This window comes from Bison bison, unplaced genomic scaffold, assembly GCF_000754665.1.
Source record: "Bison bison bison isolate TAMUID 2011002044 unplaced genomic scaffold, Bison_UMD1.0 scf7180017864118, whole genome shotgun sequence".
NCBI lineage: Eukaryota > Metazoa > Chordata > Mammalia > Artiodactyla > Bovidae > Bison > Bison bison.
In genome coordinates, this window is record NW_011494690.1 from 4,205,544 (window position 1) to 4,221,158 (window position 15,615).

The window sequence follows — 15,615 nt, forward strand, 5'->3', positions numbered from 1 at the left end:
GAGGTGATCATATGGTTTTTATCTTTCATTTTGTTCATGTGGTGTGTCACGTTGATTTGTGGATGTTGAACTCTCTTTATACCTGAAATAAATCCCACTTGATTGTTTTAATTTATTGTTGATTTTTGTGTGTTAGTATTTCTTTGAGGATTCTTACATCTATATTCATCAGTGATATTGGCCTGTAATTTTCTGTTCTTGTGGTGTCCTTGTTTGGTTTTGGTATTAAGAGTAATGAGTTTGGAAATGTCCCTTCCTATTTCTTTGGATGGGATTGAGAAGAATTGACATTAATTAGTCTTTAAATGTTTGGTAGAATTCACTAGTGAAGCCATCTGGTTGTGGACTCTTTTTGTTGGATGGTTTTGATTAGTTGTTCAATTTTCTTGCTAGTAATTCCTCTGTTGAAATTTTGTATTTCTTCATGATTCAGGCTTGATGGGTTGTATGTTTTTAGGAATCTATCCATTGTTTTCTAAGTTATCCAACTTGTTGGCATATAATTATTTAGTCTCTTATGATCCTTTGTATTTGAGTGGTATCACTTTTATCCTTTTTCTTTTATAACTTTTAGAAAAGTTATATTTTTAACAAATGTTTGGATGATTGAAATTGTAATAATTTGGGAAACTACGTTAGGAAAATAATGTCCATATCCTCAGGCTGACCCATGATCTATTGCCTCTTTTCAAGATGATATAATGTCTGTTTTTCTTTTGTTTTGTCCTTGTCCGAGAGCACTCCACAATCTCAGAATAAACCAAAGCCATCATGCACTCAGATGTGTGTGCCTAAACACACTGTGTGCATCTCCCTCACGCTCACATAACACTGCATTGCTTGCTTATACAAACAAACACGTAGCTGCTCATCAGAAGTGCTCTATTACGCCTGAAAGCAGGCAATGCTAAGGCCAACTACGAATATTAGTCATCAAGTCTGGACACATTCCTTCAGCCTTTTTCCTGCTAACAATAGATAGAGCCTGATTGTGTGTAGAGAAGAATATCTTTAGCCGTTAGATACAGACCAAAGACATTTGCAAAAAGATATATTGGTGAATACTGTGTTGAAATTGTGATATACAGAGAGATGTTCTTCAATAGGGAAAAACCTATTATGTATTAACAGGAGACTGGATTATGTCCACAGGGCACTTGTCTGGTGTAACTTGTAAAACTTAAAAGTCAAGAGGATTTCTCATTTGTGAGACCCTTGTGTAAGGGTATATAAACATTCCTTTGCATTTATAAAGAGAAATCTGGCTTCTACACAAAAGAGCCTTTGCACTTAAAAAGACAAAATCTGATTTCTGTGGTTATTTTCCTAGTAAATTTACTATATTAAACACAACTTTTGGGAATCCCCTGGAAGTCCAGTGGTTAGGACTCTGCCCTTCCACTGCAAGGGGCATGGGTTTGATTATGGTCGGGGAACTAAGATCCTACATGCTGTGCAGCATGGCCAACAAAATAAACAGATAATTTTTATCAGGATTCAGACCTAAGAATTTTGTGTTATTGCTTATGGAGATGTATGTCATCCTGATGGGCTTGCTATCTACTTAGAGACCTTTGTAGAGTGGTTGGACCACTTTTGAAACTGAAAAGATTTTCTCACCTAAACCAAGGGTCTTAGAGTGTGGTGATTAAGAACCTGGGCTCTGATGATAGATCTCTTTCAAATCCCTGATCTACAACATATTAGCAGTGTGACTTTGGGTAAGTCATTTAATCTTTTTAAAGATCCATTTCCTTCCTGTCTGATTTTGAGGATAATATATGTAAAGCACTAAGCAGTATCTATTATACTTAATAAATGGGAACCACGTAATAGTTGTTATTACTGTGAGAACCAGTAATACTGTAATGGGCTACCTGAATGTACCTTCTTAATCCCCCAGGCTCTCAACTTTGGATAGCATTTATTCTGTAGAGCCATGGGGCCTTGCCTCAGACCATACCACCCTGATGTTTTACCTTCTTCTACTTGATCAATTCTGCTTTGTCTAGGCAGGTGAATTACAAAAACAGCAGAGTGGTCATTTAATAGGAATGCTGTGAGCTTTAGCATAGCTTTAAAGTTTTTGGACAGAAGCATCTCAGAAACACATTGGTAATTTGGTTTAAAAGAAAAAGCTAGATGCTAAAAGTGGGCATAGCCCAAGTTACTGTAGGCATTTTCAAAACATCTGGGAATGTTTTAGAAGTTATCTATAATCCAGGTACAGCATAAACCTCTTTCTCCTTAACCTACAGCCCTTGGGACATAAAGAGCCTCTCTCTGCACTTATGAAAGCAGTTCTCATGAGTCAGTTCCATTTCTCATTTGAAGGGAAAACTCCTGCACCTGGGCAAGCCTTTCCCTGTAACAGAAGCCAAAGGCAATGTTTGGATCTACCATTAAATTAGAGCCCATTGGAAGTTCTGGAAACAAAAACCCCAATTGTTCTAGAAATAGCACTATTTAAAAAGTACCTGGCACACAGTAGGGCCTCAAGTTATATTTTCTGAATGAACGAATGACTGAATGAAAGGATGGATGAGGAGGTAACTTGGTGGTATCTCTATTTTTTGACTTCAGCAGCACCAGAAACTGTTCAGCCAGGTGCCACGGCCCAGCCTGCCAGCTCACATTCTTTGCCACACATTAAGCAGCAGCTGCGGAATGAAGACTGCTACCATGGCAAGCTGAGCAGGAAAGCGGCAGAGAGCCTTTTGGTGAAGGATGGGGACTTTTTAGTTCGAGAGAGTGCAACGTCTCCTGGCCAGTATGTGCTGAGTGGGCTACAGGGAGGCCAGGCAAAACATCTTCTCCTGGTGGATCCTGAAGGCAAGGTATCATTGACCCACACTACAGTTTCAGTCTTGTGACTCAGGTTACCCTGAATGATAGGTCTAAAACCTGATACTGAAGGGTGTTTAAGGTTAAGGTTTACTTTGTCTTGAACCCTCCAGCTGGAGCAGAAGTGGTAAATAGAAGCTAGTGGAGGAGTTTGAGTGGGAGTCACCCTGGAGAATCACTTAAAGGGCAGCCTCTTTCTGCCCTTCTTAATGCAATTCAGTGAATTAAATGAATACCTACTGCATAGAAGTTCAGGGATTCACAGTTAACTTGCTGAGTATCACACAGAGACTTTACTTTTGGGATGCTTGTAATTTCATAAAACAGATGCTTAAATAATTGAGAGTGGACAGAGGAGCCTGGTAGGCTGCAGTCCATGGGGTTGCTAAGAGTCAGACACGACTGAGCGACTTCACTTTCACTTTGCACTTTCATGCATTGGAGAAGGAAATGGCAACCCACTCCAGTGTTCAGTGTTCTTGCCTGGAGAATCCCAGGGACGGGGGAGCCTGGTGGGCTGCCGTCTATGGGGTCGCACAGAGTCGGACACGACTGAAGCGACTTAGCAGCAGCAGCAGCATAAGAATGGTTCAGCCAAAGCATTATGGTATTTCTCAGGATAGAGGGGGTGCTTTGGTTGAGGCTGACTGAAAAGGCTTTTTTGCAGGGTCTGACATGTACGATGAACCTTGAAAGAGGCCAGCCGTTTTAAAGGTGGACATTTGGAGCATAGGGAAGGATCACAGGAGCAAACAGAGCAGTGGAATAATATTAAACCAAAAGAGGTATGGCTAGAGCAGAGGGTGCCTGTAGACATAAATGAGCCAGGACAAGAAAAATGAACAAAATAGTAAGTCCTTCTCTATAAACAATTACTCTAAACATAAATGGATTAACCTTCCCAAACAAAAGATGCAGAATAGCTGGATGGATAGCTGAATAGACAAGATCCAGCTGTATGTATGCTATTTATAGGAGACTCACTTTCGATTTAAGGACACATATAGGCTGAAAGTGAAAGGATGAATAAAGATATGCCATGCTAACCCAAAGATAGCAGAGGTGGTCATACTTTTGTGACGCAAATATTTATACGAATAGGGACATGATAGACTGTATCAGAAAGAAACATGGCAAAGAAGTTGGTTGCAAATTTGGATTAGGACAAGTGTTTACCATTTTCCTAACTGGGAATGACAGTTTCTTTAAAAAGATAATTGGGAATGAGAAAATAGTTTACTAAAGGATACAGAATTTAAAAGTATCTTTACTTTTCTTTGTTCAGCCAGTTATCTCATTCAAGGATATGTCTGTTTTTACCCTGTGGTTGTTTATCCCTTTCAGAACTGTTAGGATTTTGCCTAAATACATTTGTATTTCCTTTTCAAGGTGAGGACCAAGGATCATGTATTTGATAATGTTGGCCACCTTATCAGATATCACATGGATAATAGTTTGCCAATCATCTCTTCTGGAAGTGAAGTAAGCCTTAAACAACCAGTGAGAAAAGATAATAATCCAGGACTTTTGCATTCTAACAAATGACCATTTGGAAGTACCATCACACTGATGCTTCAGGAAAGTTTACTTTGTATTAGGACACAAAGATAATTCAAATTTGGTTTCTAGGTACATTAGAGCACAAACTGTGAAGTGTATCTTTCTGAGACCATCATGGACGAGGTCCTTTATAAAACAAAGAACTAAGAAAAATTGATCTTCAGAGAGTGAAAATCAGAAAAGGGGAAGAGGATGTGTCCATTTGAAAAGAAGTTATACATATGCACGGATGTCACTTTGTAAGGCCATATTGTGTTGACAACAAGCTAAAAGCACAATTAAAATTTTACATGCTAAAGACAACTTGAATGAACTGCTGGGGCAGTGGTATGTGCCTTTCAACTTGATAATTTGGGGACATTTTCATATTGGGGAAATAAATTTCAAATGTCTTCATATTCTATAACTATAGAACCATTTGCCAAAAGAGTTTTTCCTTGTTATAAAAATCAGAAGCAATTTGCTTAATAGTTACTGACTTTATTTTCTACTTAGCAGCATTTTCACTGCAGTGTTAAAATAAATTTGACATTGAATTTGGACTGTGTCTGTGCCAGTGGAATCAAATGGAAGGCCACTGAAAGCACTGGTCTGTCTCATTGGCCCGTCCCGTTTGCTAGTTAAAAGCTTGGAGCCCAGCTTCTTTGGCCTAGTATTTCTCAATCTTTGCTATTTGGACTGTTTGCATGTAACATATGACAAGCTAAAGAAGCCAAATGTATCAGTCATTTCTGGTTTCATTGCGTTTCTCCCTTCTTTCCTCTCCCCCTCACTCCCCTGACTCCCCAAAAGAGCCTGTGAGTGCATGGATTTAAAAAAATGACAAACCAGTTCTTCATGGTCTGTCTCCATATTGGTTTTATTCTTATTTAAAGTACTGAATTTATTTTAAAGTATGGGGAAATATCCCCTTGATTGGCGGTGACTGACTCATAGTCCCTCATCTACATGTATCCTTAGCACCTTTTCTAGATATGACCAGACAAAATGTACCAGGGAGAAGACACTGAATGAAAAAGTTGAAAGGTTTGCCACATGTTGGCACATCTGGTAAACTGATGAGGTAATGAAGCATTGTGTAGGTTAAAGCGCTGAACGATCTCAGTATGACCTTGAGCAAGTTGCTGAATCTGTCTAGACTCCAGATTCCTCATCTATAAAATGAGGGAGCTGGACTAGGTAAAGTCAGAGGTCCATTTTAGCCCTACCGTAATATGAGTTTATAAAAAGTAAATTTCCCCTTTATTGGGGGTTAGTGTTGATAACCAGTCTGTATAATTAGTCTGGAAACCAGTTTTTTTCCTTTAGTCTGTGTCTGTACTCACTGAGTTCATCATTCAGATAGCAGAGAACTGCAGCCTTTCAGTTAAAAACATTGGAACTTTGGGAAAATGTACGTAGTGGTGATAGAAGTAGATTTGCTTATTTTGAGTAGCAGAAAACAGCTTTGCATATAGAGATATGGCCATTACTTTAGAATTTTTTTATCATGAATTATTTGGACAATTGCCTTAATTCCACTTCACTTTGGGTATGTAGATAAATCTTTGCAATTGTGAAATATTTGCTAAATTTTAAATAAAAATGAGAAACTTCTTTTGGATAGAAATCATCAGAAATTAAGCACACTGAACTCTAATTATGTGAAGGTTTATGCTTTTATTTTACTTACACTGTCATTGGCTTCTTCGATATGTTGTTTTCTTTTATACAACTAGAAAATAATCTATTTTTCCTCAATTTTGCATACATTATAATTCTTGATTATTTGTCCTCGTAAAGGGGATCAGCATGGGTATAAATCAGTGAAATTTATGGGTGATCTAATTACCTTAACAGGGTTGTGGTCTCATTCTGGTTGAGCAGAGTGATAACTGGGTTGGGTGGAGGAAAGAGTTCTTGATGCTGTTAGATGCGAAGAGAATGACTGATGTGAGCAGTATACATAGATGATCAGTATTTGTAATAGTATAAGTAGTTAAATGGGCAAATACTGTACTTACAGCCACAGGCACAGTTAAAAGAAAACGAAACAACAAAAGAAGATTGATTGCATGCTATTTTAATGTCACATTCTTATCTTCATCTATCTTAAAGCAGAAATCCATTTGCATATAAATATCTGTAAACAACTTTTCAAAAAAATAAATGATTATTGCTTTATGACAATTGACAGAATATGTCTGATGTTTGGGATTTGGAAAATTTATCGTTTGTAGAATGTGTCAGGGACCTGACAGGAAACAGATGGCTCACTTAAATTGGGTAACTGGAGAAAAGTTTAATAAAGGGACTATTTACAAAGGTCTGGGCAGAGTATGGGAAACCACAAGGGAGGAGGCAGTGCTCTTCAGCCAGTGGTGGAGGAACGGGAGGGAGCAGTAACAGAATCTGCAGAGTCCTGTGAAAGGGCTGCCTATTAGGAGCTGTGGGCTACAGAGGAGGGGCTCTTAACCGGCCCTGGGGACTCCACTGGGAGGGGAGGCTAAGGGGCATTATACTCTCTGGGCAAAGGATAGCCTTTCAGCAAATGATGCTGGAGCAACGGTACATCTGTAGGCGTAAGAAAGAACCTCACACTTTATGTAAGTATTAACTCATATGGATTATGGACTTAAATGTAACATATAAAACCATGATAACTTTTAGGGAAAAAACACAGAGGAAAATCTTCAGGATATGAGTCCTTAGACATGATCCATTAAAGGAAAAACTGTTATGTTGCACTTCATCAGAAGTACAAATTTTTGCTCTGTGAAAGCTCTGTTTAGAGGATAAAGGACAAGCTATGGACTGGGAGGAAATATTTGCAAACCACATATCTAGAATACATAAAAAAAAATTCAGAAAAGTCAACAGTAAAAATTCTAATTAGAAAATGGGCAAAAAAATGCATAGACATATCACTGAAGATACACAGATGACAAGAAGCATGTGAAGTTGCCTCATTTCAGTTAGGCTCATTTCACACGCTAGCAATGTTATGCTCAAAGCTAGGCTTCAGCAGTACATGAATTTAGAACTTCCAGATGTACCTTAGCTAGTAGGGAAATGCAAATTAAAATCACAATGAGATCTTACTACACACATAACAAAATGAGTAAATGAAAAATAATAACAACACCATGTTGGCTAGGATGAAAAGAAAGTAGATCATGTGTGCATTCCTGGTGAGAATGTAAAATAGTACAGCCACTTTGGAAAGCAGTTTGGTAGTTTATTAAACAACTAAGCATGGAACTTACATTCAACCCAATAAATTGTACTCAACAGCATTTGTCATACAGAAATAAAAACTTATGGTCCCACAAAAATTTGTACAGGAACGTTCGTAGTAGCTTTCTTTTTAATGACCTACAACTGGAAAAGTCCCAGATATGGTCCTTTAATGTATGAGTATTATACAAACTGTCATCCATGGAACAATACTCAGTAGTGAAAAGGAATGAGATAATGATACACATAACCACTTAGATCTGCAGAGATTTAGGCAGAGCAGGAAAAAAACCAATCCCCAAAAGTTAAGTACCATAGACTTACATTTATATGACATTCTTGAAATGTTTTTATAAAAGTATAGAAATAGAGTCAGTAGGAAAGAGGGAAGTGGGCACAGTTGGAAAAGGCAACATGAGGGACCCTTGTGTGATGGAATTGTTTTGAATCTTGACTGTAACAGTGTGGATAATTTGGCTGTCTTATTATACTACTGTTTTGTGAGATATTATCATTGGTGGAAGCTGGATAAAGCTTATAGGAGATCTCCCTGTATTATTTCTTACAATTGCATATGAATCTATGATTTTATCAAAATAAAAAGTTTAAGTAAAAAAGTTTGGGAGTAAAAGATATGGAAAGAGATTGTAGGAAGATTGCCACTTTAACCCTTGGCCAATTCACTGAATATACTGAGTCCATAGAACATGGTGGTTGGATCATCTTGGTAGTCCTAGGTCCCATCATTCTAGGACTGGGAGGGGTCATTTTTGGCTGAGCTGCATGAGACCACCTCCATTTCTTACTCAAATGTAAATGTTGGATGTCTTCTCCAGAGACACATTAATAAGATCCAAGAATGGCAAACATAGACTGTCCAGAACCCCTCAGATCTGTTGAGCCATTTCTGTGTGTTTTGCTCCTAACTGCCTGCACAAGTGACCCTGTTCATTCTAAGGACAACCTCAGGCTAGGCAAGCTGCTTTGAGTTACCCAGAGCCAGAAGTGCCTGTGGGCTTCCTCTTCCCTTCCCTGGTGCAGGAGCAGAAAAACTCAGCCGATTACCCCATCCTGATTACACGCTAGAACTCCCTAGGGGGTCAGGCTAGGCCAACCACTACTCCTGAAAGCACACCCCTGCCTGGCTTATTCCACTTCCAGGTCCAGCTTCCTCAGTCCCTAACCACTTTCTCTGGGAAGCTCTTCCTTAGTAAATCATTTGCACTCAAATTTTCATCCCAAAGTTTACTTCTGGGAACCTGACCAGATAGAAGATAGAAGAATATAAAATAACTTTAAATTTGTATTCTATTACTGGACAATAATATCTAAGTGCTCAAATACATTAACATTTTTAATAAATCCTATAATTTCTTATAAATGCTATTATGTTTCATTTTGTTAATATCCATTGAACTTGTTATGTAGGCATATAAAACACCACTTTTATAATCTTGTTTTCCTACTTCTTTTTAATCTACAAGTTCTGAGTGGGCATGAAACTCAGGGGAACACTGTTCAAACTCTATATGACCCAAGCTTGCTCAAGTCAAAAGATATTTTAAGGTTCAGATTATCACAGAACCAAGGAAAAGATGAACTGTCAGGCTTTACAAAGTACAGGAACCAGGCAGATCCATGGCTCTGAGTGGCAGAAATTCATGATCATTAGTCTGAGTTTGCACTATATACGTGACACAGCTATGGAAGTGGTGTATTTCCCGTAAAATACAGAAAGTGTAATAAAAATCTGCTTCTCTTCTGTAGGGTTACAAACTTGATCAGTTTCATGGAGTTTTATTTCTGTTGTCTGGGAAGGAAATACGATTGGCTCAGCTTGGGTCTGGTGCTCACCTTTGACCCAGTCAGGTATGGCCAGGTCTTGGAGTGGTGGGGAGGTAATAGTGGCTGAGGGCAGGCGTAGATTCTGTGATAAGCTGCTTAATAAGGAAAGATTAATGGATGCTCAAAAAATTCTCTTGAATATATAATACTACAAATAAAAATCTGATATTCCTCAAATAACCCTGTTGAATAGTGTTTCTACATTTAAAAAGCTCTTTCACACAATCTTATTTCATCCTTGTTACAATTCTGCAAAGTAGATATTATCACTTCTGTTTTCAAATAAGAGCTTTGAGGCACAGAAGGATTAAAGAGTGGACAAAAGCTAGTAGGTAGGAGAGCTGAAACTTGAACTTGGATCTTCTTTAAGTTCAGTGCTCTTTTGAGGATAGTCCTCCTTATTACAGGATGACCTGATAGCTCTGACACCAAAGAGAAGGTAGGAAATAGGAAGGAATGATGGCTTAGCTGCATCTTCCTAAATGATCTGAATCAGAGGGACCACATCACAACAGTCATTTCCCCGTGAAATGTTAAGGAGTTTGGTAGAGATAGTTCCTCCCAGCTCACAGGTAGGTCAAAATGCAAAGCATTTGACCCAACCTTTGACCCCAAACATCCAACATTCTATAAATAATCTTTGAACCATTCAGGGCCCCTGGAACTTTTTCTCTCTTTCTTCTCATTTGTCTTTATTATCCCAGAATGCCTCTGTGTGCTTGTGTTTCTCTGGACATGTTAAATGCATTCCTTGTGCCTTACCACACCTTACCTCTGTAGCATGCCTTTTCTATTTCTCCACACTTTACACTCTTCTTTTGGCTATCTTATTTCGGCCTATTTCTCCAGTCTTACCTTTAAATACAAGAATCTTTTATTTGTACTGACTACCGGGAGTTGGTGATGGACAGGGAGGCCTGGTGTGCTGCGGCTCATGGGGTCGAAAAGAGTCAGACACGACTGAGCAACTGAACTGAACTGAACCCTTCCTATTGCAACCACTCTTGCTAATCAACTTGCCTGTTAACTCTTTCTCTTATTCCAGGAACTTTCCCTGAGAGATCCTTCCTTATATGCTTACTTTTCCCCAGAATTAGTACTATCTACTCATATTGCATGTAGTAAACTACTTTTTTGTGTGTTATCACTGGTCTTTTTATGTAAGCATCTTGCACCTCAGAGTATGGAGTGGGGCTGGGATCATGCCTCCCATTTTATATTCAAGCACCTAGACCAGGAATTAAACATGATAGACAGTCAGGAAAATAGTGTAGATTATAATATGTCCATGCACATGTTGGTGCTAAGTCACCTCATTCGTATCTGACTCTGTGTGACCCTTTGGACTACAGCCCACCAGTCTCCTCTGTCCATGGGGTTTTCTAGGCAGGTATATTGGGAATGGTTTGCCATGCTCTCCTTCAGAGGATCTTCCTGACCCAGGGTTCCAACCTTCATCTCTTAACAACTCTGGCATTGGCAGGCATGTTCTTTACCGCTAGCGCCACCTGGGAAGCCCATAATATGTCCATGCTGCTGCTGCTAAGTCGCTTCAGTCGTGTCTGACTCTGTGTGACCCCATAGACGGCAGCCCACCTGGCTCCCCCGTCCCTGGGATTCTTCAGGCAAGAACACTGAACACTGGAGTGGGTTGCCATTTCCTTCTCCAATGCATGAAAGTGAAAAGTGAAAGTGAAGTCGCTCCATCGTGTCCGACTCCTAGTGACCCCATGGACTGCAGCCTACCAGGCTCCTCCGTCCATGGGATTTTCCAGGCAAGAGTACTGGAGTGGGGTGCCGTTACCTTCTCCGAATACGTCCATAGCTCCACTCAAATCCATTTTTAGAGGCAGGGAGCTCTGACATTCTTTGTTTTTCATCTTTTGTCTTTTAAGTGTGTAAGTTTCACTTTTATATATAGTGATGAGATCTGGATTTCGGGATAAAGGAGTTGGATTCAAATTCTGTCTGTTTCACATGAACTGTGTAACCTTGAACAAGTCACTTAATTATTATTATTTTTTTGGTCAGTTTCTTCTACCGTTGAACAGTATCCTAAAACCTGTACTAGCCCCTCACAGGATTGTTGTGAGGAAAAATGAGTGTCTGTAAAAGAAGTTATCAATGTGTAAAGCACTATGTAAGAGATAATAAACACTGTCCCTTCATGTGCTTCCTCTCCCTTAACATGTTTTTTTTTTTCCCTTCCATCTAAGAAATAGCTATTTATGGATAGGGATCATTTAGCATCCTTGCTGTAACATTTCATCTTAACCCTTAACTTGGGACATTACAAGCACCTTGCTGATGGACTGCGGTGAGACGTGGAAAGCCCATAAAGCCTAGTTCTTACACACCTTGGCTCAGATTTCAACAACTGCCATTTACCTGAATGCCTTTTATTTGCTTTTTCTGAAACAAAAAGACTTCATTTTATTTGTTCATTCATTTACTCATTAATCAAATTTATTTTGATTGCCTACCAGGGGCCACAAAGCAAAGTAGTGCCTTTAGATGTTGTTGGACTTAGTGAAACAATCACATAGCAACTGACTATAGTAGATAGTAAGGATTATAGTAAGAGATGTACACTGTGTGCAGAGTGGAGAAAGATCATTTCTACCGAGGAAGGGAGGCGTGTGTCATGAAAGACTTCAGAGGAGGTACTCCTCTATCTTGAAGACTGAGTAGGGGGGGAAGTGGGCAACTCAGTAGAGGTGAAAGAAATAAGCAAAACAATACCACTCTGGGAATCAGGGGCAGCCTGGCCAGAGATTTCACTCACCTGTTGCTATGGATTAAGTACCTATTATGTGCCAGACCCTTATGCTTGGGTTACAGGGGTCAGTATAGGCATCAGGGGTGGGATGGTGGAGGTAGCAAGAGGCAGCTAGTCAGGTTATGAGCAACCTTTAACAGTCCTTTTACTCCATACTAATATATATGGGAAAGGGTTAAAAAGGATGTGTGAATCTGCTGCTACTAGCTCCCTCCTTGATAATTCACTGGAACCATTTACCCCAGGAGGATAGACACAGTAGAGAGCTTTACTGCACACTGGGCTGCACAGTCTTAAAAGAACAGGTTAAGAATTGAAAGAGACACGTGTACCCTAATGTTCATCGCAGCACTGTTTACAATAGCTAGGGCATGGAAGCAGCCTAGATGTCCATAGGCAGACGAATGGATAAGAAAGCTGTGGTATATATACACAATGGGATATTACTCAGCTATTAAAAAGAGTGCATTTGAATCAGTTCTAATGAGGTGGATAAAACTGGAACCTATTATACAGAGTGAAGTCAGAAAGAAAAACACCAATACAGTATATTAACGCATATATATGGAATTTAGAAAGATGGTAACAATGACCCTATATGGGAGACAGCGAAAGAGACACAGATGTAAAAAAAGACTTTTGGACTCTGTGGGAGAAGGAGAGGGTGGGATGATTGGAGAGAATAGCATTGAAACATGTATATTACCATATGTGAATAGATCACCAGTCCAGGTTCCATGGATGAGACAGGGTGCTCAGGGCTGGTCCACTCGGATGACCCTGAGGGATGGGATGGGGAGGGAGGTGGGAGGGGGGGTTCAGGATGGGGAACACATGTACACCCATGGATGATTCATGTCAATTTATGGCAAAACCACTACAATACTGTAAAGTAATTAGCCTCCAATTAAATAAATAACAGAACAGGTTAACAGGGATACCTGGCATGCTGCAGAGTCAGACATGACTTGGCGACTGAAGAACAATATTAAGTGACAAGAACATTCACACTCGAGGAAATTCAGGTAGTAAATAAACGTGGAAAATATGTCATTTCATCAGTAAAGAAACACACATTCAAACAAGGCGGGACCTAGTAAGCAAGAAGACTCAGGCTGTTAAGGTGATGGGGAAGCAGGCACCCATCACCAGAGAGAATCGGGTAAATGCGAAAATCTCTAAGGTTGGGGAAAGTGAGGGATTCTGTTGCAATTGGAATTCAGGCGTGGGGAGCGTAGTGGGCGCGAGACACTGCACCAGATGGTGAAGTGAGGGGCAAGGAGTTGGGGCGAGACCAGTTCCTCCGCGCCAATGAAGGCAAGGTGCTTGGGCGCCTCTAAGTAACTGATAAGCCCGCCCTCTCTAGAGTCAACACTTTCGTAATTGGCTCAGGAATCCACCAATAGGTACACAGGAGGAACTTCCCGCCACCTCTGGCGCCCGCTTTTAAACAGCCGTGTAATGTTTGCAACTGCGGGAGGATTTCTCAATCTAGCTTGAAAAAGGCGGAGACTTCCGCTTCTATGCCCCGTCCCGAGCCGGCATAACCCCGCCCACCAGGCCCGCATCTAGACTGCAATTGAAGGAAGCGGCTGTTCCTCAATGGGCTCGGGGCTCAGTGGGCTCGGTTGTGAGTAGGAAGACGCTAGCGGGTTAGAGCCCGGGAGAAGTATTTCCTAGAAGGTGGTGTTCCTCTGGAGCTTGAGTGTCACCGTTGTGACAGCATCCGTGGCCTCCGGTGAGTTTCGCTTCTTGGCTGGGTTTGGGGCTGGGATAGGAGGAGGTGCAGGGTCCTTGGGATCCTGGTTGAGGCTTCCCGGAGGACTGATCTCCTCCCTCTCCAAATCCCGGTGTGGTGAATTGTTTGCGGGTGTCGGGGCTCCGCCTTTGGCTTTGAAGTGTTAGCCAGATCTCAAGTTCCTATTTAGAAATGACGTTTGGGAAGCATCCTCGCTTCCTCCAGACTGCTAGGGTAACCCCGAGACCCTGCCCTGGGGACCCCCGCCGTGGTTACCCGGCGCTGTGCCTGGCTCACAGTGGGTGCTCTGTACACGTGTGTCGACCGAGTGCAGGTGACCTGGAAGCCCAAGCCAGCAGCCCCAGGCATCCTGGGCTCCGTGGTCCTTCGGTCTCGCGGTAGCTGTTTGTTGTGCCATAGTTGAAGCCAAACGGAGTTCCTTGGTAAGGACTTGGCTTATTCTTCGTTCAGCCTGTGGTTCCCTACTCGCAGCATCCTCTGGGCACCCTGAATGTATTTGTTCAAGCTGTTGTCCTTAGTACTGGTCACAGGTTATTGTCATTAGCCTTTATGTCTGTTTTCTGTTCTTACATCAAGTCCTGATAAACTTTGTAATCTTGAACAGTGCTTGCAAGTAATTGCTGAATGAATAAAACAGGCCTCCTAAGCCTTAGTATGTTGCAAGTCTGAAACAGACTAATGTTCTCTGGCTGTTTCCATTCTTGAAGCTAACATATAAGCAAGTACGTAGCATTATGGCACCCCACTCCAGTACTCTTGCCTGGAAAATCCCATGGATGGAGGAGCCTGGTAGGCTGCAGTCCATGGCGTCGCTAAGAGTCAGACACGACTGAGCGACTTCACTTTTCACTTTCCTGCATTGAAGAAGGAAATGGCAACCCACTCCAGTGTTCTTGCTTGGAGAATCCCAGGGACGGGGGAGCCTGGTGGGCTACCGTCTATGGGGGTCGCACAGAGTTGGACACGACTGAAGCGATTTAGCAGCAGCAGGGCACTTAAAAACCACTTTTGTGGCACTTAGCCTTTTCTGTCTTACAGCCATGAACTGAGTCTGATTTAATCTGAATTTTACCATATCCTTCACAATGAGAGACAATGTATATGCACTTCTACATGTGAATGCACTCAACTAAATGAGTTGAAATTGAAACCATAAGAAAAGTACAAGAAATAAAGACATAAAGTGTCAGAGTGACTAAATTCATGAAGGAACAGGATTGGGGGGGCATCTTGAAGCAAGTGTTATTTTTATCACAGAAAAAGTTGCATTATTTGAAGTAGGGTTTCACACACAGGGCCACTCACCTTTTCTCAGATATACTGAATGCTGTCCATTTGTTTAACATCTTTTGTAGCTGGTAGAGTTGTATTCATCAGTAACATGTTATATAAAAAACAAAACTAAAATGTATTGATTGACACACACTATAGGGCACTTTACATACACAAATCTTGTGGATCCTCATAACCAATCTTTGAAATAGTACAGCTTTTATTAAATAAAACCCTATTTTATTAATGAAGAATGGAACCAGTTGTGCAAGTTTGCACAGCTGATAAGCAGGTGAGCCAAAACCTTGCCCCAGGTTGTTTGAATGAGTACCCTCTTTCT

At 40.8% G+C, this 15,615-nt stretch overlaps 2 protein-coding genes across 8 annotated transcripts in view; both read left to right on the forward strand.

The window, feature by feature from the left end:
• The window catches only part of SHC4 (SHC (Src homology 2 domain containing) family, member 4), a 134,046-nt gene extending 129,657 nt beyond the window's left edge, over positions 1-4,389 (forward strand). Inside the window, exons 11-12 of the mRNA XM_010839528.1 lie at positions 2,584-2,837; positions 4,234-4,389. Coding sequence (XP_010837830.1) covers positions 2,584-2,837; positions 4,234-4,389 — 410 coding nt within the window. The remainder of the gene's footprint in view (positions 1-2,583; positions 2,838-4,233) is intronic.
• Positions 4,390-13,811: 9,422 nt separating this feature from the next.
• The window catches only part of CEP152 (centrosomal protein 152kDa), a 102,217-nt gene continuing 100,413 nt past the window's right edge, over positions 13,812-15,615 (forward strand). For all 7 annotated transcript variants that reach the window (XM_010839529.1, XM_010839531.1, XM_010839532.1 and 4 more), the window contains exon 1: positions 13,812-13,982. The gene's annotated coding sequence lies outside the window, so the exon portion shown is untranslated. The remainder of the gene's footprint in view (positions 13,983-15,615) is intronic.